The sequence below is a fragment of the Oncorhynchus mykiss genome, chromosome 12 (genome assembly GCF_013265735.2).
Source record: "Oncorhynchus mykiss isolate Arlee chromosome 12, USDA_OmykA_1.1, whole genome shotgun sequence".
Lineage (NCBI taxonomy): Eukaryota > Metazoa > Chordata > Actinopteri > Salmoniformes > Salmonidae > Oncorhynchus > Oncorhynchus mykiss.
The window spans coordinates 63,500,537-63,523,778 of NC_048576.1; the positions used below are offsets into that span (position 1 = coordinate 63,500,537).

The 23,242-nt window shown below is 45.4% G+C and overlaps 1 protein-coding gene across 6 annotated transcripts in view; it reads left to right on the top strand.

Moving 5' to 3' along the window:
• brd4 (bromodomain containing 4) overlaps nt 1-23,242 on the top strand; it is a 61,849-nt gene that overhangs the window by 32,910 nt on the left and 5,697 nt on the right. For 4 of the 6 annotated variants that reach the window (XM_036938049.1, XM_036938050.1, XM_036938051.1 and 1 more), the window contains 17 exons: nt 4,268-4,703; nt 6,542-6,679; nt 7,163-7,298; nt 10,407-10,795; nt 11,272-11,673; nt 11,968-12,096; nt 12,633-12,911; nt 13,242-13,465; nt 14,214-14,593; nt 14,931-15,038; nt 15,305-15,507; nt 16,007-16,226; nt 16,587-17,053; nt 20,341-20,644; nt 20,863-20,969; nt 21,420-21,582; nt 22,812-22,960. In XM_036938049.1, the coding sequence (XP_036793944.1) occupies nt 4,434-4,703; nt 6,542-6,679; nt 7,163-7,298; nt 10,407-10,795; nt 11,272-11,673; nt 11,968-12,096; nt 12,633-12,911; nt 13,242-13,465; nt 14,214-14,593; nt 14,931-15,038; nt 15,305-15,507; nt 16,007-16,226; nt 16,587-17,053; nt 20,341-20,644; nt 20,863-20,969; nt 21,420-21,582; nt 22,812-22,960 (4,068 nt within the window). In that variant the 5' untranslated portion in view covers nt 4,268-4,433. The remainder of the gene's footprint in view (nt 1-4,267; nt 4,704-6,541; nt 6,680-7,162; nt 7,299-10,406; nt 10,796-11,271; nt 11,674-11,967; nt 12,097-12,632; nt 12,912-13,241; nt 13,466-14,213; nt 14,594-14,930; nt 15,039-15,304; nt 15,508-16,006; nt 16,227-16,586; nt 17,054-20,340; nt 20,645-20,862; nt 20,970-21,419; nt 21,583-22,811; nt 22,961-23,242) is intronic. The other 2 variants (XM_036938046.1, XM_036938047.1) reach the window with 2 other exon arrangements.

Here is a 23,242-nt window from a genome sequence, read left to right on the forward strand (position 1 = left end):
CAGTGTATGGGTGTGTTTCATCCAGGGAGTCCTAGGCAGCGATCATGTGCTTGGTTAACTGCTAACTCAGAAAGGTTGACTCATCAGGAATGTGGTTAGTTGAGCGAGATCCGTACACTGGTGTGTGTGTGTGTGTGTGACTGGCCAGAGTTTTTTTTAAACGAGAATCCCTCATGATCAATACTTTGTGGTTGGTCACATTGCTACGTCTTTGTACTCCGTCTCCAACACACTGTCCTTGTGACATAGTAGCCTGGGGGAGAGGAGGCGAGAGGCGGCATGGGAACACTGTGTTCCACCAGCAGCCAGATGATGCCAAACGTACCACACACACCCACACAAAACCTCCTGCATCCTGAAACACTCCAGAGACTTCCAAGGAATGGGATAGTCTGTGTCTTACCAGGGACCCACATAAACCATTAAACACACACAGGCCCTGCCAAAACCCCAGCGAAGGCTAACTTCTAACTCACCTCTGATCTCACACACACACACACAGACACAGACACAGACAGAGGGTTGGGTCAATTTCAGTTCCGTTCAGAAAGTAAACCAGATTTGGAACTGGCGTTTCAGTATAGTCCTTGAATTGACAGGTATTGAAATGGAATTAATCCTGACAGACAGACACAAAGCCTTTTTTTATGATGGGCCAGAGGGGAGAACTGGAGCAGCTTACAGACGGTAGGCAATTAAGGTCACAATTATGAAAACTCAGGACACTAAAGAGGCCTTTCTACTGACTGAAAAACACCAAAAGAAAGATGACCAGGGTCCCTGCTCATCTGCGTGAACATGCCATAGGCATGCTTCAAGGAAGCATGAGGACTGCAGATGTGGCCAGGGCAATAAATTGCAATGTTCATACTGTGAGACGCCAAAGACATCGCTACAGGGAGACAGGACGGACAGCTGATCATCCTCGCAGTGGCAGACCATGCGTGTGTAAACACCTGCACGGGATCGGTACATCCGAACATCACACCTGCAGGACAGGTACAGTATGGCAACAACAACTGCCCGAGTTTCACCAGGAACGCATAATCCCTCCATCAGTGCTCAGACTGTCCGCAATAGGCTGAGAGAGGCTGGACTGAGGGCTTGTAGGCCTGTTGTAAGGCAGGTCCTACCAGACATCACCGGAAAACAACATCGCCTATGGGCACAAACCCACCGTCGCTGGACCAGACAGGACTGGCAAAAAGTGCTGTTCACTGACGAGTTGGGGTTTTGTCTCACATGGGGTGATGGTCGGATTCGCGTTTATCGTCGAAGGAATGAGTGTTACACCGAGGCCTGTACTCTGGAGCGGGATCGATTTGGAGTTGGAGGGTCTGTCATTGTCTGGGGTGGTATGTCACAGTATCATCGGACTAAGCTTGTCATTGCAGGCAATCTCAACACTGTGCGTTACAGGGAAGACGACATCCTCCCTCATGTGGTACCCTTCCTGCAGGCTCATCCTGACATGACCTCTCCAGCGTGACAATGCCACCAGCCATACTGCTCGTTATGTGCGTGATTTCCTGCAAGACAGGAATGTCAGTGTTCTGCCATGGCCAGCGAAGAGCCTGGATCTCAATCCCATTGAGCACGTCTGGGATCTGTTGGATCGGAGGGTGAGGGCTAGGGCCATTCCCCCCAGAAATGTCTGGGAAATTACAGGTGCCTTGGTGAAAGAGTGGGGTAACATCTCACAGCAAATCTGGTGCAGTCCATGAAGAGGAGATGCACTGCAGTACTTAATGCAGCTGGTGGCCACACCAGATACTGACTGTTACTTTTGACCCCCCCCCCCCCCCCCCAGTGGGAGGACGTTTCTTTTTTTGCTGAGTTTAGCTTTCTGTGAGTATATTAATTTATTTCTCACCTCAATATTAAGAGTTTATGGCACCACTTTACAACCGGAGTAGGGTGTGGTAGCCTATGGTTTTGAAGTGCCCGCGGAGCGCGCCATTGGCAGTGAATAAGCCTACCAAGTAGCTTAGGCCTAGCGCTGGGAAGTTTTTTGGAGGACATTAGCCTACATTTACTGATAGATCAATCAATTAGCCTACATGGCTATATAGCAACGCTATCATATTTAGAGTTGGCAATCTAGCTGTTTGAGTCCCCACTTCCTCAGGTTGTGAATAATATAGCCTAGGTCAATATGCACAAAGATTCAGTAAGTTCTCTGAAGAGGCAACACTGTATCTGATAATTCTGGATCCTAGTTTGACAGGTTGCACACCAAAATATAAATTATGCATTTCCTAGATATGTTAGATGAAATAGCTTACTTTTTGAATAATAGGCCACGATCTCAGTTGTCTAACTTTGCTCTAACTGTTGCGATCCCATGGAAAACCAGGTTTTTGTTTTATCGGTGTAAGTCTTGTTGTGGGTAAAAGTCACACGCTGAGTAGAATGGGGAAATCCAAAAACATATAGGAAACCACAGTACTCCACCCGCAAACTGCACATACTGACGCATTGGTGGGTCTGTGGGTGGTTGTGTGTGTGGTTCTTGGTTGGGTGGTTGTGTGTGTGTGTGTGTGTGTGTGTGGTTCTTGGTAGGGGGGGGTGTGTGTGTGTGTGGTTGTGTGACCTTTGGTTGCCCCTGCTGGAGAACGCTGCTCTCCCTGTACTCCCCAGTCTGTGTCCGTCCCTCATTATAACCCTGTCGGGTAATGTTGTGTGGGAGTGCTGATCTAGGATATGGTCCCCCTGTCCATGTAGGCCTAATTTTATTTATTGTAATCTTAAAGGAAAAACTGATCCTAAATCAGCACTCTTAGTTCTCTGAGATGCTTGATTCGTACGCCCCCTGGTCTGATGTGTTAGTGTGACCTCTCATTGCCCATGCTACAGTATACAGAGCCTTCTCTCTCCTTTGCCTCTCCATCAACCCTGTAACTATTACCATTTACCACAGCCTTCATGTGGCGCTGCCGTCGAGCCCCGTCTGCCTTTAATGGGCCTTTAGTAGGGATGTGCATATTTCCCTTTCAAGATGATTCGAAATGTTTCTAGATACATGTGATAAGATACAGGAACTATACGTCTTAGTTTGAATTGATTTTGTGCGATTCAGTTTGATGCGATGTGTTTCGATGGACTGACATTTGTTGCATAAACACATACATTTTCCATTCTAAAGTAAAATCTGCTGCTGCTGGAGCTCATGAGCTGGGCCTGAGCTGGGCCTGAGCTGGGCCTGAGCTGGGCCTGAGCTGGGCCTGAGCTGTGCCTGAGCTGTGCCTGAGCTGTGCCTGAGCTGGGCCTGAGCTGTGCCTGAGCTGTGCCTGAGCTGGGCCTGAGCTGGGCCTGAGCTGGGCGTGTGTGTGTGAGAGAGAGAGAGAAAATGAACTATGTAAGCAGCTGAGCCATAAAGAAGACGAGGTATCTACCACCACAGCAGTAGCAGTGTCATGCAGTCTGACTCTATCCAACCTCTGAAACAAGAGTCACCCCACAGAGTGTATGTATTAAGATGTGGGATACAAAGAAAGTCAGTTATCAGCTGATGTAAAATGTCACCACGCTACCTTTTGTTGATTTTCTATTTCTGAAGCCGGGGCACAGGTCAGAGGATGTTGAAATGAAACGTTCATAAATCTTCCTCAACGTGTTTTACAGCTTCGGGTTTATAGGTGACTCAGTAAAATGACGATAACATGAAGAACATAGACTCGGGAAGTGCCTATGGTGGTGATAATTATGATACGATGCTGATGATTTAAGAAATGTGATATGTCTAGGGTTGCAAAGGGGAGGGTATATTCATTTACCAGTAATCTACCAGAATTTTGTTAACTTTCAAGGAATATATTTTATCATATGACATCTAGTGGCCTTTTTGGGAACTTCAGATTATCACAGGTGTCTAGGGTTTTAGCATTATTTTTTACATTTATTTTACTATGTCTGTCTTTGTACATGTTTTAGGGCCAAACCGATAGCAGTTGGAAGAGTTGCAGAGTTAATTGAAAATGCCGTTGTTGATTTATATACTTTTGTCATTGTTAGGCTATTTTCTCTTGATCCATGCGGTCTATCCACTAGAAGCTAATTGACAATATGGACACAGATAGAAAAATGTATACAATATATGAAAAAGTTATTCAAGTATAAATTACCAAAGTTACCATAGATTATGTTACTTACCAAAATTACTGAAGATTCCGGTAACTGGTAAATTAGCGGGAGCTTTGCAACCCTATATGTCTGACAAAGATGCTAATGACGGTCTGTCTGTCTGTCCCCCCCCCTAATTTCCTAGAGAGGCTAGTGAGGAGTGCAATGGAATCAGCGGTGCTCTCTCAGTGGAGTCGTCCGCGCCGCCGTCGAGACTGAACAACTGGTGTCCCGCGGCCACCGCCGCCCCTACCCCAACCCTTGCCCCTGCTCCGGCCCCTGTGCCCGCGCCCCCAGTCACCTCCGCAAGAATGGGGGACGGCCTGGATGCAACCACAGTGCAGATGTCTTCGTCAGGCAGCAGTAGCAGTAGCCAGGGGGGGCAGCCCCAGCCCTCCACCTACGTACCCACCGTGCCAGAGTTTAACCCACCGCCCCCGGAGTACATCAACCCGTCGCAGCCCAAGCGGCAGACCAACCAGCTGCAGTACCTGCTCAAGGCGGTGCTGAAGACCCTGTGGAAGCACCACTTCTCCTGGCCCTTCCAGGCACCTGTCGACGCCGTCAAACTCAACCTGCCGGTGAGTAGTGTGTTTGTCTGGTTGGCTGGCTGGTGTCACGCTATGTGGACTAGAAAAGGAGAAACGAACAACCTGAAAATAGTCTTTGGAAGTTTCATTAATTTAAAAGTTGAATTCACTAAATAGTCTTTTAGAGCAGGTTTGGGTTGTAGTGTACCTACAGGATGGTAATCCTCCTGCAACAGGGTTGGAGAACCCTGCTTTAGATTTCTATCCTGACTACCCATCCACATCGCTCGGACCAAATGCCACACTCAGTGTTTCTCCTCTGCCATGAGTCCGGGTTTGCTTTTCTCCCTGGCATGTTACAAAATGGGAACACGTTCTGACCGTTTTGGTCCTAGATACAGAAGGGTTGGGCCAGAGCCGTCATAGTGAAACTAGGAATAAATGCACAATGAATACCGCGAAACGTTGAGTCAAAGTAACATGGCTATATACAGGGAGTACCAGTACTGAGTCGGTGTACAAGGTAATTAACGTAGCTATGTGCATATGCACTCAGTGACCAGTTTATTAGGGATACCATCTAGTGCCGGTTCGGATTCTCTTTTACCTCCGGAACAGCCTGAATTATTCGGGGCATGGACTCGTTGCTCAATTGGTATCAAGTGACCGAACATCTGCCAGGAAAACATGCCCTACACCGTTACACAACCGGCACCAGCCTGTACCATTGACACCAGGCAGGGTGGGGCCATGGATTCATGGTGCTTACACCAAATTCTGACTCTGCCATCAGCATGACACAACAGGAACCGGGATTTGTCGGACCAGGCAAAGTTTTTCCACTTAGGTAGTCCAGTGTTGGTGATTGTGTACCCACTGGAGCCGCTTCTTCCTGTTTTTAACTGATTGGAGTGGAACACGGTGTGGTCGTCTGCTGCAATAGCCTATCCGTGACGAGGATCGATGAGTTGTGCGTTCTGAGATGCCGTTCTGCACACCACCGTTGTACTGAGCTATTATTTGCCTGTTTGTGGCCTGCCTGTTAGCTTGCACCATTCTTGCCATTCTCCTTTGACCTCTTATCAACAAGCTGTTTTCAGCCACAGGACTGCCGCTGACTGGATGTTTTTTGTTTGTCACACCATTCTCTGTAAAAACCTAGACACAGTCGTGCTTGAAAAGCCCAGGAGAGAGGACGTTTCTGAGGTACTAGAACCGGCTCTTCTGGCACTGCCTATCAAACCACGCTCTAAGTTGCTTAGGTCATTCGTTTTTCCCATTCTAACGTTCAATCCAACAGTAACTGGATGCCTGTCTGCCTGCTTTATATAGCGATCCACGGCCACATCACCTACCGTCTGCAGGAGCAAACCATTTCCATGAATGGGGAGGTATACCTAATAAACTGACCAGAGTGTAGGTAGGTGTGACTATGCAACAGGATAGATACACCACACACTTTTGCGGTGTGTGTGTGTGTAGAGTCCAGTCGGTGTATGACAGTTGGTGCAAAAAAGGGCAAATGAACGTATTCCGGTTAGCTATTCGATTAGCTATTTAGCAGTCTTGTTAAGTTGTCTTACGGTTTGGGGGTAGAAGCTGTTCAGGGTCCTGTTGTTTCCTGACTTTTGTGCACTGGTTCCTCTTGCCGTGCGGTAGCAGAGAGAACAGTCTACTATTTCCAGTGAGTGCTGGTTTCCCCTTTTCTAGGTCACGCCCTTACAACTCTGCACCCCAAAGAGCTTTTTTTTTTTTTTGCAAGGAGTATTGAGTTTATTATTGATTCTAGTAGTGTGGTCATGCCACCCAAGCACCCAACATGCACACTTGGCAGAATCCTCTGCCTGTGACTGTCCTGTTTATAATTGAATTATACTTAAACATTTCAGGACTACTACAAGATTATTAAAGTTCCTATGGATATGGGAACAATCAAGAAGCGACTTGAGAACAGCTACTACTGGAACGCCCAAGAATGTATTCAAGACTTCAACACCATGTTCACCAACTGCTACATTTACAACAAGGTAACGGATGCAGTAATGCACCGTAGCTGTTGTCAACCACCACCATAGAAATATAATCTATAGAAAGGGCTTGGAACTGCTAACCCTGACAATTTGAACGAGGTGGTTCATTTGATGACCACCACACCCAATATAGTTAGTATCAGAGACATATATTTAGAGTTTAGCTTACTTTTAGAATGGATGCTTTTCCCTAGGTAGTGCTAGATAAATGTATGTCTGGGTCCAAGGTAGTGCTAGATAAATGTATGTCTGGGTCCTAGGTAGTGCTAGATAAATGTATGTCTGGGTCCAAGGTAGTGTTAGATAAATGTATGTCTGGGTCCAAGGTAGTGTTAGATAAATGTATATCTGGGTCCAAGGTAGTGCTAGATAAATGTATGTCTGGGTCCAAGGTAGTGCTAGGTCTAGGTCCTAGGTATGTCTAGGTTTTTGTTTCTGGTACTGTATTAACATGGAGTGTCTGTCTCCCCATGCCTGCAGCCTGGAGATGACATAGTGTTAATGGCTGAGCAGCTGGAGAAGATGTTTCTCCAGAAGATTACTGAGATGCCACAGGACGAGACGGAGATTGCTGTCATGACCGGCAAGGGTCGAGGCCGGGGCCGACGGGAAGGAGGTAGGGTACAGCACACACACACACACACACACACACTGAAACAAGTACACTCCCCTGGCCTGGGGTTTCCAATACCCTTTTCACACTACTGAATTGTGCTGGCCAGGTTACTTGTCCACCATAGTTGCTGGAAGTTGTCTTTTTGTCATCTCTTTTTTTTCATGTTGTGTTTCAAGTGAGCAACCTCCACTTTTCAAACTAAATAAAAGGAGGAATTATCACTGTGAATCATCATAATGTTTGTGTCAATTAATCCCCTAAGGGATGGGTTGCCAACTGGCACCAAAATTCATTTAAATTAATTCATTTTAGAGTTGGGCGGTATCCACAGTTGTGTTCCGTCATACCGTTTTTGTACCATACCGGGTTATACGGTATTACCGTAAGTGCACACAAGAGGTGCAATTTAAAAATAAATGATATTTAATTATTTATACCCACAAAACTATTTAGGCAACCGGGATCTTTAGGGCTCTATAAAATCCGTTAAATGTTTTTTGCCTCATTCTGTTTTATTTGTTCCCAAATTACATTTCCCCATTTTAGTTCTGTCTCCCCCATAGTTCTGTCGCCCCCATAGTTCTGTCTCCCCCCCCCCACACCAATGCTTAAAGAGAAATGTCTTATTTTTTCCCCACATCATTCATTATCCCCAGCACCACCCCAATATCAACAACACGTCCCAATGTCAACAACACGTTTCTATGTTTTGTAGTAAAAAAAAAGATACAGGGAGGTAAGTGTTTCCAATGACATTTGAAAACAATTAGTATGCAATGCCTACTCATAATTGGTTGAAATCACATGATGCACAACGATGTGATTGTAAACACTTATGTTCCTCTTTTTTACTACAAAACATAGAAATTAGAGGTCGACCGATTAGATTTCAACACTGATTATTGGAGGACCAAAAAATAGCCGATGCCGATTAAAAAAAATATATATATATATATATATATTTGTCATAATGACAATTACAACAGTACTGAATGAACAATGAACACTTATTTTAACATATATAACATATAATACATAAATAAAATCTATTTAGTCTCAAACAAATAATGTAACATGCTCAATTTGGTTTAAATAATGCAAAAACAGTGTTGGAGAAGAAAGTAAAAGTGCAATATGTGCCATATAAAAAAGCTAACGTTTAAGTTCCTTGCTCAGAACATGAGAGCATATGAAAGCTGGTGGTTCAATATTCCCCGTTAAGAAGTTTTAGGTTGTGGTTATTATAGGAATTATGACGCGTCGACTATTTCTCTATACCATTTGTAGTTCATATACCTTTTGACTATTGGATGTTCTAATAGGCACTTTAGTATTGCCAGCCTAATCTCAGGAGTAGATGGGCTTGAAGTCATAAACCGCGCTGTGATTGAAGCATTGCTAAGGGCTGCTGGCAAACGCAGTTAAGTTTGAATGAATGCTTACGAGCCTGCTGCCGCCTACCACCACTCAGTCAGACTGATCTATAAAATCATAGACTTAATTATAATATAATAAACACACAGAAATATGAGTCTTAGGTCATTAATATGGTCAAATACGGAAACTATCATTTCAAAAACAAAATATTTATTATTTCAGTCAAATACGGAACCGTTCTGTATTTTATCGAACGGGCGGCAACCCTAAGTCTAAGTATTGCTGTTACATTGCACAACCTTCAATGTTATGTCATTATTATGTCAAATTCTGGCAAATTAGTTCGCAACGAGCCAGGCGGCCCAAACTGCTGCATATACCCTGACTCTGCTTGCATTGAACGCAAGAGAAGTGACACAATTTGCCTAGTTAATATTGCCTGCTAACATGAATTTATTTTAACTAAATATGCAGGTTTTTTAAAAAATATACTTCTGTGTATTGATTTTAAGAAAGGCATTGATGTTTATGGTTAGGTACATTCGTGCAACGATTGTGCTTTTTTCACAAATGCGCTTTTGTTAAATCACCCGTTTGGCGAAGTAGGCTGTGATTCGATGAGAAATTAACAGGCACTGCATTGATGAAATGCAACGCAGGACAAGCTAGTTAACCTAGTAATATCGTCAACCATGTGTAGTTAAATAGTGATTATGTGAAGATTGATTTGTTTTTTTTATAAGATAAGTTTAATGCTAGCTAGCAACTTACCGTGGCTCCTTGCTGCACTCACGTAACAGGTGGTCAGCCTGCCACGCAGTCTCCTCGTGGAGTGCAATGTAATTGGCCATAATCGGTGTCCAAAAATGCAGATTACCGATTTGTTATGAAAACTTGAAATCGGCCCTAATTAATCGGCCATGCCATACCGATTAAATCGGTCAACCTCTAATAGAAATGCAGCCTTTTCACATGTTGATGTGGTGGTGCTGGAGATGATGAATATGAAGTTGTATTTTACATTTTTTAACCACATCAGGAGACCACTTGAGGTCTGGGCAAAATTTGAGAAAGTTAAAAGTTTGGGTGTAGTACCCCTTTTAATTCCAGTGCACACCAGCAAGAGGCTGTTTTTAGCTGTGTTGTTTTGGCACAAGTGACGGTATGGTTTGCAAAACAAATATCCACTGGATTGATGCAAATAATCATGATATCATTCTGCCAGGTAGGCAGGGGCTACTTTGTAGTTAATGTTTAATTGAGAAGGTTTTTTGGGAAAGCCTTTCCATCTACCAGAAGACTTTTCATTAGCATCATGCTAACGGCTGCACAAAGTGGTGGACGCACGCTTCGTACATACATACGGGGAATTCTCCTTGCCTCTTCAGAAAGTTGCAGGAAATGCGAATCAATTAGGCAGTCTTTTCATGTTTTATGGTAGACTTGGGCTAATTGCTACATTTTCAATACATTTAGTTGATTCCCTACTAAGTTCAATGTAGATTTTATAGGGCCCTATATCTTTATCCAGGAGGGGGTTGAATGTCTCTGCTGTAATCAAGAAGCTTGATCTTGACATTTAGCCACTTAGCTAGCAAGTTAAAAAACCAAATGCATAGCTGGAGCCCTGAGCTGGATATAATTTAATTGACATCTTAGAATTATTGTACATATTCAATTTCATTCATTCATCCATGCATTGTTCTGTCTCTGTGTGTCTCACCCTCCCAGGTCTGAACTTGAAGCCAGGCCCGACTATGGATTCTCCGTCCACCACCCCCCAGACACGGGGCTTCTCCAGCCACTCGCCAGGCCCCCAGACCAGAGGACCACCAGTGCAGCAACAGACCCAGGACCAGGGGCCTCCATCTCTACCTCCTCAGCCCCTCATGCAGGCCCTGCCCTCCCGCGTGCCCCCAACGCTACCTGTCCACACCCATGCCCACGCGCCACAGCTCGGGGCCCCCTACTCACTGGGCCCGTCGGACCTGCCACTCCAGGCCCCTCCTAAGCTCCCTATCATGACCACCGTGCCTCCTCCCCCCACCCAGACCACCCTGCCCCCGACGTCCATTCAGAGCACCGCCCCCATACTGCAGAACCCCGTGCCCATGGCCAAAGTGAGTAGGATGGAGGGTTTGGCATGCATGGGGAGGGTGCTGGGTATATTGCTTGCAGAACTGGGTCATGTTAATTTATAGCGCAAAATGGAAAATGAGAATGGGAGTTTCGAGGTGGTCCCTCCCTCTGTTTCAATCAGTTTTCTTCCATTTGATGTATAATGAACGACCCTTGATTCAAATAGTATTTGTGTTCCTTCAAATAGTATGAGCATTTAATTGAACCTCTCTGGAGTGCCAAATGGGCAGGGTTTGCACTTTTAGGGCTACTCCATTGGTTCCATTGCACCAGGAAAGCTCAGTCAATCGCAGTTCAGAATGCTTTTGATATAAGTACACTAATGTGTATTACCTTAAGTATCGGATCTAAAACTATCACATTCTCCTCTCATGCTCTGCCTCTTCTCCGTCCCCTTTCTGTCCCTCTCCCTGTGCCCCTCATTTCTCTATCCCCCTCTTCCCTTCCCCCATTCCAGCAGAGAAAGAGCCAGAAAAGGAAAGCCGACACGACCACCCCCACGGCCAACGACCAGCTGAGCGAGTCTTCTCCGGCCGAGTCCAAGTCGGGCAAGACGCTGCCGCGACGAGAAAGCGCCAGGCCCACCAAGCTTCTCAAGAAGGAGGCTCCAGACTCCCAGCACCACCTGGGCCTCGGGATAGGTCTCGGTCTCGGGGGACCCGTAGGACCAGGGGTAGGGGCTCATAGCCCCAAGCAGCAGGAGCAGCTACGATACTGCTCCAGCTTGGTCCGAGACATGTTACATAAGAAGCACGCTGCCTACGCCTGGCCCTTCTACAAGCCAGTCGACGTGGACATGCTGGGGCTGCACGACTACCACGACATCATCAAACACCCCATGGACCTCGCCACCGTCAAGGTGGGTTTTGAATGGAACACTATTATGGCTGCGTCCCAAATTGCACCCTTTCCCATACATATATATATATATATAGATATAGATATAGATATAGATAGATAGATAGATAGATAGTACACTACTTTTGACCAGAGCCCATAGTGCACTACTTTCGACGAGAGCCCTATGTTGGGTTAGGGTTGGAAAGAAAGCCTGAAGGAGTGTAGCTCTCTAAGGGATTCCCTAGTCCTCTCTAAAAGGCTTCCAACATTGCAACGTGGTTTTGTGGTTGACAATGTGGTGATGTGTTTGTAGGTGAAGCTGGACAACCGGCAATACAGAGACGCCCAGGAGTTTGCTGCCGACGTGCGGTTAATGTTCTCCAACTGCTACAAGTACAACCCACCCGACCACGAGGTGGTGGCGATGGCACGCAAACTACAGGTAATCAAACGTCTGACATGGTTAATAATAACACCCTCGGAATTCCAGTTCACTACTTACATCTTCCAGAAGGAACTTAAGTCTGGTAACATAAAGATATATTTTAAATATTGAAATGGTAACATTCACGCGTGACAGATACACATGCAAGGTATATATGTGTATATATATATATATATATATATATATATATATATATATATATATATATATATACACAAGGTAAATGTCACAAAAATCGGTTTCATAACAAATGCCTACATGAGCTTATGCCTTTTCATGTACCTGTTTGTTAAACTATTTGCTGTGTTACTGTTTTACTGGTGCAGCAGATGTGTTTGAAATCAGGGTTGTTCAATAGGGAGAATACGTTTTGAAATCGAGTGAAATTCATAGGGTACTACCAGTTCCTGAACACCGATGTTTGCTTATCCATTGCAACTAGTTTTGCTGCGGTGTGCCCTATTGAACACCACCCAGTTCTGTTCTCTATCCAGACTCTGACACTGAGTATGTCCTCTCTCTCTCTCCAACAGGACGTGTTTGAGATGCGCTTTGCCAAGATGCCAGACGAGCCCGAGGAGACGCTGGCTTCGGCTCCTGCCCCCGCGCTGCTCCAGTCCTCTGCCCCCATCATCAAGTCCCAGCCGCCGCCCATCCTAAACCCCGCCTCCTCCATTCTAGGTCCTGCCTCCTCGGTCAAACACCCCGCTTCCTCCTCGGACAGCTCCAGTGATTCGTCATCGGAGTCGGAATCGTCCACCAACGACTTGGAAGAGGAGAGAGCCCAGAGACTGGCCGAGCTACAGGAACAGGTGAGGAAAGACCGAAATGACATCATTGAATACATATAGGATTGGATTGAGGGATTCCAGCTTCTCTGACATCTCTATTCATCATACATTATTGTAATGAACCATAACCCCCTCATAATTATCATCTTCCTGATTTTTCTTTGTTGGCACTAATAACATCCATTTGTGATACATTTGATGGATAAATAAAGTTGTTTAAAATCTAATTGAATCCCTGAGGGTGGATGAGGGGTGCTGTGTCATTTCTGACCCCCTGGGATATTTGGTCACATCCAGTCAATGCCTATCCACTGTTTTTTGACCGTTGGGTTTCCTGTCTGTCTGTTTCAGCTCAAAGCTGTCCACGAGCAGCTGGCGGCCCTCTCGCAGCCACAGGCCAGCAAACCAAAGAGGAAAGAGAAGGAGAAGAAGAAAGACAAGCACAAAAGGAAAGGAGCGGTGGAGGAGATCCTGGAGCCGGCCATTCAGTTCCCCAAGAAGACCAAGAACAACAACAACAGCAGCAGCAACAACAACAACAAGGAGCTCCTGCCCAAGAAGACCAAGAAACCCAGGTAGGAACGATACTAGCTTTTTCACACTACTGAGCCAAGCTGAGAAGAGGGGTATGCTACAAAGCAGGACCAAGGAGTAAGCCAGCTAACTTGCCTGACTATTTTGATGTTATAATTTTTTTTTAAAGAGGAGCTTGAAATGGGCATGGTCTAATTGATAAAACAAATTTAAATCAAATTTACCAGAAAACCAATAGTTTTTTCCGGTTGCTTATTAAAGTTAGCTGGCTAATTCATTGATCCTGGTTTGTCGTATACCCCTCTGTACTGCACTGGCCTGGTTCTCCATCCGTCTTTACACGGTGCAATACACAGCTACGGGAATTTCTGTCTTAGGTGTGGCATTAGTACAGAAGTCAGGACCTGTGACATTTACAAGGGGACACAGAATTTGCTGAGCGCATGTGATTGTATTGACACGTTATAAACGTTGCTGACCTCAAAGCGCTTGATTGCCTTTGTCAAATTACTTCATGAACCTGTTTTGTTGTTTTATAAGCTTCTGTCTCATTTCCATGGCAAGTGTGGTAACATGATTTGTTTTCTCCCTCTGCCTTGGGCTCTTTCTGCATTTCACGGAGATGTTATGTTACTGATGCTACATTACAAAGTCCATATACTGGCACACTACTTAGAATTCACTACTTATTTCGAAGTAGTGTGCTTGTTTGGACATTGGAATAGAAAGGTTATTGTCTCCCAGTTGAAATAGTACTGATGGTTTATATATTCTGCTCTGATTTTGCAGTAAGAAGGAGGGAGGTGCGGTGAAGAACAACCGCTCCTCAGCCCTGGGCCCTCAGGCAGCGCAGCAGCCCCCAGCTCTGCAGCCCATGTCTGGCTTGGGGGAGGGCCTGGAGGAGGACCCGGCTGCAGCCGGAGCCCCCGGGGAGAAGGGTAAGCCCATGTCGTACGAGGAGAAGAGGCAGCTGAGTCTGGACATCAACAAGCTGCCCGGCGACAAGCTGGGTCGTGTGGTCCACATCATCCAGTCCAGAGAGCCCTCGCTGAAGAACTCCAACCCCGACGAGATCGAGATCGACTTTGAGACGCTCAAGCCGTCCACGCTGAGAGAGCTGGAGAGATACGTGTCGTCGTGCCTCCGCAAGAACAAGAAGAAGGTTCCTGGTGAGTCTCAACATGCTTATCTTTGCCTCCCCCTATGGCCAAACAAACTCCCGACCCCCTACCCCTGTAATTGGATAATGTTGCATAATTAATTCAAATGAAACCCCAAATTACAGTTACAAAACATGAATAACAAGGTATTGTTAAAATAACTTTTCCACAGCTTTCCTCTAGCTCCTAGGTCACACTTAAAAATATATATATATATATATATATTGTTTTACCAAGCGGTTTCCTTTAACTTTGAGCAATTCAGTGTGTTATGTTGACCTAACATGTTCGTGGAAGATAGTTTGTCTTGAGAAGATGTCGAGTCACATGCTTCCCTCTCCTATAGTGGCAGAGAAGACCATGGAGGCCATGACGGCCGCCAAGACCAAGGCCAGCTCCTCCTCTGACTCGGACAGCAGCGACTCCAGCTCCTCAGACAGTGATGAGGAGAAGGGTAGGGACACGCTGCAAGGCCTTCTCATTTCACTCCTCAAATGTTGATTTTAAGCCTTTATTATCTTCTTTGAAGCATAACATTGAGGTATTTCACACGTGCCTCGTTATTTACCTCATGCGTATTTCACAGGCGTGGTCAATACTTGAATATTTGACTAGCTCACATTGTGGCTGTGTTAAAACAGATTTTTATCACGTATTCAGAATTGATAGACGAAAGCTTTGTTCAGTAGTCAGAAACTCCTCTCGCCCTTCTCTTGTCAGGAGTGGCTCCTAAACAGAAACAGAAGAAAGGCCACGGGACCAACGAAGGGAAGAAGCCCCATCTCCACCATGCCATGTCTGGAGCTGGTCCGGTCCCTCAGGGCCACCCTCACGCCCAGGCTCCTGTCCTGCAGCCCAGCATCCACCTGAAGCAACAGCAACATAACCCCTCCCCCGCCACCTACATGGCCCCTCCTCCCCCGGTAAGATTAGATTTATTAGATAACTAAATGTAGTAGGCTGCTCCAGCCGGAGACGACACCATATGTAACATATTGGTCATTTAGATAAGCACGTCACAGTCCTTTGTACATTTTCCCTCAGCACAGTCAGTGCTAGTAGGAAAAGACAAGTGCAGGATTTATTTAAAGTACTTAACATTACATACATGATCAATTATCCAGGATAAAAACACAGCTCGAATGCTTATTTCATCTGTGGTCCTAAAAATATGACATGATTGCATTTGGTTGTCTTTTTTTGTAAAAGCTCATTACAGGATTTTAAAAACAACGGCAAGACGATATACCTAACATATAAACATATATATTAGGGCATTTCACCCCACCCGCAATAACATCTGCTAAATATGTGTATGCGACCAATACGATTTGGTAGGGATGGGGACTACACAGCTGATTTAAAAAAGCATTTGGCATCAGTGAAGTTCAGTGTATGATTGCGCTTGTGTGTAATGTCTAGGTAACGGTCACGGCGTTGGAGTCCTCCCAGCTGCTGGAGAACACGTTTGATTCGCTGCCCCACTTCGGCCAGCAGCCCCTCATGCACCTGTCCCAGCACCACCACTCCTCGTCGCCTGCCGTGCCCCCCCACCTCAACGCTCATTCCGCAGCAGGGCCCGTGTCCCCGGAGACGCACCCATTTCTCAACCAGCACCCCATCCTCCCCAACCCTAACCCAGGTAAGTCCCGGCCTCTTCCAGCCACACCTGCCAGATATTCTTTTTTTATTTTTTTATCATATTTTAGCTGTGGTTGATTGAGCTTGCCTGGAGTAATGGGGCCAATGGAATAGTCCAGAATGAGCTAACGCCACCCATCTGGTACACTGGGCAGGATCGATCCAACGCAAACAAAGTATTTGAAAGAAAATACTTTCTGAACCCAGTTCTGCAATAAATCGGTTCCTTGTTACCCAGCATTTATTGTCCTATGATTAGATTAACTAGGCAGTCCTTTGACTTTTTTTCATTGTGATGTTTCCATCCTGACTCTCCTAACCACATTTTGTCATTGTTTCCCTTCCTCCTCTTCACCTGTAGCTTTGCACAATGCCTTGCCCCAGCAGCCGTCTCGACCCAGCCACAGGGCAGCAGCTCTACCTCCCAAACCCCTCCAGCAGCAGCAACCAGCGCCCCAGCCAATCCTACAACAACAACAACAACAACTTCAGCCACAAGCCCCTCCACCCCAGCACCACCTCCCGCCCCACATCCTCCACCCCACCCCCCCTCAGTCCCTGCAGCAGCGGCCCTTGTCCCCCCCCACCCTCACCCCTCAGGGCCTGCTGTCCTCCCAGCCCCCCCAGATGCTCCTGGAGGACGATGAGGAGGTAATTCCACCCTTACCTCAGATGCATCTCTACCTGCAGCAGGGACAGAGCCAGGGACAGAGCCAGGGACAGAGCCAGGGAAGACCTGGCCAGCAACCACACAATCCCCAGCAGATCATGCAGTCTCTCCAGGTTCGCCAACAACAGAACCAGGCTCCCCTCCTGCAGTCTGTACAGGTATGTATTGTGTATATGTTGAGTGTGTAATATATTTATTTTAGGGTTGCCTCCGACAACAACAACAAAAAATATTGGTCGACCGAGAGTCGTCATGTTCAATCCATTGGTTGAAACTTTTAAACCTATTTTGCCATATATAGGCAGACACAACCTATGTGTTTGAATAAAACCAACTACATATGCACTGAGCTTGTCTGATGCTTTAAGCACACTGTTTGATTAAATAATTAAGATTATTAAATAATTAAAAGATGCGGAGGACGTGAAAAATACACTTGAACCGGGTGAATGTTTACTGGTTGCTCAGGAGGGGAAGTCAGATCAGTGGAAGACATTTGACTTGGTTGTGGAAGCTACTGGAGATCAAGAAAAAGAAGGGTATAGTAGTGTGTGTGCCAAACAGATTTTATATATTTTTTCTGACCATTTGGAACAGTTTAAACAACACTAAATAAGTGTACCAGAGAGTCTGTTCTAACGAAGAAAAATATATAAAGCCTTTATTACAGCAGATTAAAAACAGTTGCATGCATTGGTGAATTGCGGTTTATTTCTTGTTTAGGCTAATTATTCAAAACTCCCTTTGTTTTAAAACTGAAATGCTTGATTGCATTCCAAAGCATGAACGTCTTATGCTGTGTGGTGGCATGAACTAATAAATGATTGATTGATACATTAGACTATATATTGAAATATAGGCCTAAGTTACGGTATTAAGACTGAGCAGGAAGCGCTGTTAGGCCTACAGCTCGATGGTGGTTGTACAAGGCTACTCTACAAAGCCTACTAAGAATCGTGACATTAATTATTATAATGATGGTCATAATAATTATTGTAATAATGAGATCAAGAGAAAGGAGGGTATAGGAGCGAGAGCAGCTTGCATGTGATTTGTGACCAACAGATGCTGTAAGATTACAGTATAATTTTTCTTCCTGTTTGGAACAGGGTAAACAATAAGTAATACCAGTCTGTTCTAACCCCCCCCCCCCCCAGAAATTGTAAAGCCTTTATTACAGCATACAGATTAAAAAACGGCCAAATCTGTGAAATTGCTTTATCTAACATTTTTCCCGTTCCATGAGGCTTGGTGCTCAGGTAATCAGTAGGCTGTTAAACACTCACAGGCAACAGAAGCAAGATATTTCTTTAGATACAGTACCAGTCAAAAGTTTGGCTACACCTACTCATTCAAGGGTTTTCATTTATTTTACTATTTTTCTACATTGTAGAATAATAGTGGATACATCAAAACTATGAAATAACCCATATGGAATCATGTAGTAACCAATAGTGTTAAACAAATAAAAATACATTTTCGTTTCTTCAAATGAGCCACCCTTTGCCTTGACAGCTTTGCACACTCTTGGCATTCTCTCAACCAGCTTCACCTGGAATGCTTTTCCAACAGTCTTGAAGGAGTTCCCCCATATGCTGAACACTTGTTGGCTGCTTTTCCATCACTCTGCGGTCCGACTCATCCCAAACCATCTCAGTTGGGCTGAGGTCGGGGATTGTGGAGGCCAGGTCATCTGATGCAGCACTCCATCACTCTCGTTCTTGGTCAAATAGCCCTTACACACAGTGGAGGTGTGTTGGATCATTGTCCTGTTCAAAACCAAATGATAGTCCCACTAAGTACAAACCAGATTGAATGGGGTATTGCTGCAGAATGCTGTGGTAGCCATGCTGGTTAAGTGTGCCCCCCCCATGCTTCATGGTGGGAGCCACACTTGCGGAGAGCATCCGTTCACCTAACCTGTGTCTCATGGGGCTATCTTTTGTATACCACCCCTACCTTGTCACAACAGATCTGATTGGCTCAAACACATTAAGGAGGAAAGAAATTCCACAAATTAACTTTTAACAAGGCACACCTGTTAATTGAAATGCATTCCAGACTACCTCATGAAGCTGGTTGAGAGAATGGGAAGAGCGTGCAAAGCTGTCAAGGCAAAGGGAGGTTACTTTGAAGAATCTCAAAAATATGATTCCATATGTGTTATTTCATAGTTTTGATGTCTCGTAAAAAATAAAGAAAAACCCTTGAATGAGTAGGTGTCCAAACTTTTGACTGGTATTGTATATATGGATGATTTATAAAGCCAGGCACATTTACCAGTTAGGCTATTGATTTATAAACCTAATTAAGTTGGTGTTTGCTATCTCCCCACTTTGCTTAGACAATTAGGCTAAGCCCTATTCGCAGAGGACTTCTATTACTAGCATATTTTTGGTTAGTAAATATCTACCTGCAGTCTACCTGCAATCTACCTGCAGTGAAGCCCCTCAACATTTACATTACATTCAGTCATCTAACCGTCTCCCATCCAGAGCGGCCCACAGGAGCACCCAGGGTCAAGCGCCGACCCCAAGGGCACCTCAACAGATCTCCCAACCAAGTTAAAACGGGGACCCGAACCAACAACCCATTGGCCACCGGCCCAAGCTCCCAACCGCCAGGCCACCAATCATCCAATATCCTCCCACAGTTCCCCCGAGAGCTGCCCCTCAACCAACTGAGCCTCCTGGCGTGAATGGTTACTCTCCTGCCATGTGCAGATTTGGACCGGACTAAAATGACCGATGTGGTGTTTTGTGCTTGTGCACATAATTACATTACCTGACCACCCCCTGTAAAACGATTCCCGTCTGAATAGGGTGTAAGGCAAGGGCTGTTACCTTGTCTATTCTGCTGCTGCCCCTGCTGCGTTGTTCTCAAGCCCAATATGCGGGTTTATTTTGCTATTAAACACACAGCAACATTTGGAAAAGCGGCAATTCTACGGTGCACTAAAGATTGTTTCAAAAACCGTGGACAAGCGACCGTATCCAACGCGGGGGAAAGCACATTTGTTATAAAATAATATTAGATTGCACCATTATTTGTACATAATATAACCATATACATATGTCTTAGAGTGATGGACTGTGCCATACCGGTGGTTGCCGCAATGGATTAGTCCACCGAGACGGGCGCAAATCAGACAGGTGCCTTGTGCACCATGAAAATAAACTGTTAGGCTATTGGTCGACAGATTTAGTTTATTCTATCGACCAACCAATCGGCCAGTCAACTAAATGGGGTCAGCCCTAGTTTTTTTGGATCCCTTTTATCTTTTGCAGAAGCAGCAGCTACTCTTCTTTGGGTACACATGTGTATATAATATTCGTATTGTTTGTTGTGTGTGTAATGTACATTGTTTATTTCTTATACAGAGTCACTGTGTCTTGGTAAAATTTGCCCTCTGGGACATTAAATTGATCCTATCCTCCTATCCTAGGTCCAGACCTCCTCTCTTCAGCCCCCCCAGCTCTCAGTCCAGCCTCCCCAGCCCCAGTCCAAGCCCATCCCCCCCTCGCGCCAGATCCTACCCCCGCACCAAGTAGCCCGCCACCTGCAGCAGCATGCCCAGATGGGTTACCCCTCCCAGGGGCCGGTGGCACAGCAGACGGGTCACTCAGACAGGCAGGCCGCTGCAGGGCAACACAAGGGGTCAATGCAGGCCTCGGCCAAAGCACAGCACATCATCCAGCAACAGCAACATCCCTCCCCTCGACAGATCAAGGCTGATCCATATAACAGTGGTGAGACTCAAGTGTTGATTGGTTGATTAAATTGGTTGATTGATTGGAAGACCTTAGATCTCACAAAACCTGGAGAAGTGTGTAGTGTCTCAGGGAACTACCTTATTATAACATAGCAATCTATACAGATTGTGTTTCGGGTATGTTAGGACACTGCTCTGTAGGTTTTGAAGTAGACTAAATGGTGATTCTAATCATTCCCTCTGTTCTGCTTACAGGGCACCTGAGGGAGAACCCCTCCCCCATCATGATGCATTCCCCCCACCTCCCCCAGTATCCCCCCATAACGCACCAGTCTCCGCCACACAACATGCAGCCCAAGAAAGTGAGTAGCGTGTGTATCTGTCTCTATTTCTGTCAGTCTGCATCTGGATCGGTTTTGCGAACGTGCATTCAAATAATGTTTTCTCTCAATGTACTACAGCTTTGCTGGATTGTTTGAGCTTGCCCGGTTCATTGACTAGTCCTAAAAAAATAAAAGTGCGCTGCAAGCAGGCTCAAACAAAAGCTGAAAGTATTTGAATGAAAACTACACGATTTGAATCCCTGACTAGTCTGGTTGTGTCGTGTGAAGTTCGGTAGAGCCTGTGTGTGAGGAATATATGTGTTAACCTGCATTTCTATGTGCTTGTTGAAGGGACAGCAAGCATTTAAGCCACAACCCTGAGTGTGTTTTTTAATGGGTGTATATCATTCATGGAAACGACCATTGAAGAGCAGAACATCTTCCAGAATGTGCCGTTAACCCTGTCCGGCCGTGTGCTGTGTGTTGAAGGAGCAGCGTGCACCCCCGGCCCTGGTAGCCTTGAAAGAAGAGAAGTTGCCTCCCTCTCCGGTGATGAGAGGAGGAGAGCCCTTCAGCCCAGCCATGAGACAAGACCCTCACAAACACCCAGACAGCCACAGCAAGCCCTCTCTACCAGGCCACGCACAGCAGAGTGAGTACACTGGTATGTGGGGACATTTTGCCAGTCCTCACAAGGATTTTTTATTTATTTTAGGTTTAAGGGTTAGGGTTTGGAATTAAGGTTAGGTTAAGGAAAATAGGATTTTGGATGGGAATCAATTATTTGGTCCCCACAAGGATAGCAATACAAAACTTTGTGTGTGTTAGGGGTGGGCGGTATACTATATTTTACTATATTCTGGTTTGGGTTTTTACTTTACCTTCTATAACGGTATTTCAATGTTTGGTTTGTTAAATACGCCACTCCGCCGTGTGTAACGTCCTCTTTTATAGTTTACTCCGCTACTTGAGTCGTTGCTCTCACTCTCTCAGCAAGCCCCCGCCCCCTGTCACTCAAGTGACAGTTGTGCAGTTGCTGCTCAACCACGAGACCACTTGAGTCGGCATAGTCAATGCAGCAGATGCTGCTTTCCACTTTTCTCCTTAATATAAATCCACAAAGGTTTTACAATTACACTGTTAGTTTCTCTTACAGTCCGCACACAGCTAGTTTGTCTTTTGTTGGCAAGTTTTGGCTCAAATAAATCGTCTTAGCTGCTAATGCTAATCGCTAGTCAGCTGCCTAGCTAATAAATGTTCTGCGTCAGAACAAATGTAGCTAGCTAATACAACCTGATTTCTGTGCTAGTGTAGGCCTCAATCTGCATGTTTGTGCCTCAGGGTTTTCTAAATCAAAAAGGAATAGGCGAGCAATGAATGTTAGCTACATGAACTAAGAGAAAACGTTCAATGTAGCCAAAGATTTTATGGTCCCCTGGGAAACACTGACCAACACTTTGGTTTCTACTCTGTCACAATATCTCCTTGGCATTTTCATTCGTTGTCATGTCAAACACTGTATTCAAAGTATCTACTATTATGTTTGAACTATAGAATTAGAATAATCATATTTCCATGATTCCAACAACTTCAAAGTGTTTTGATGGCAGTGTGGAAATGATCTCCAATGAGTGCAGGAAATCCAGAAATGATTGCCCAGCCTAGTGTGTTTTATTTGTGGGTGTACTATTTATGGGGGTGTACTATGTGTGTGGAAGAACAGTATTGGGGAAAAGTGTTGACAAACACACATCATCTGTAGACAAACACACATTCCATAAGAATGAACGTGATAGTGCGCATTCGCTCGTTTGTTTTACACACTATGTCTTTTCTTTTTGACATGTTCTGTATTCCTTGTATTGTGTTTACGTGCATCAGATGTGAAGTCGATGGACAGCTCAAGGCCGGTCATCCGTTCCTCAGAGCCCAGCGGTCCTCCCTCCTCCTCCTCCTCCTCCTCCTCCCTGCCAGACAAGGACAAGTTCAAACAGGAGCCCAAAACGCCCATCGCCCCCAAAAAGGTACAGGTGGGTGGAAGACAGAGCAGCCCGTTGCCATACACACATACACCTTATTATAAACCTATGGGTGGCAGGTAGCCTAGCGGTTAAGAGCGGTGGGCCAGTAACCAAAAGGTCACTGGTTTGAATCCCAGAGCTGACTAGGTGAAAAATCTGTCGACATGCCCTTGAGCAAGGCACTTAACCCTAATTGCTCCTGTAGGTCACTCTGGATAAGAGCGTCTCCTAAATGACTAAAATGTCAATGTAATACAGAGTATACAAAACATGAAGCACTTTCCACCACAG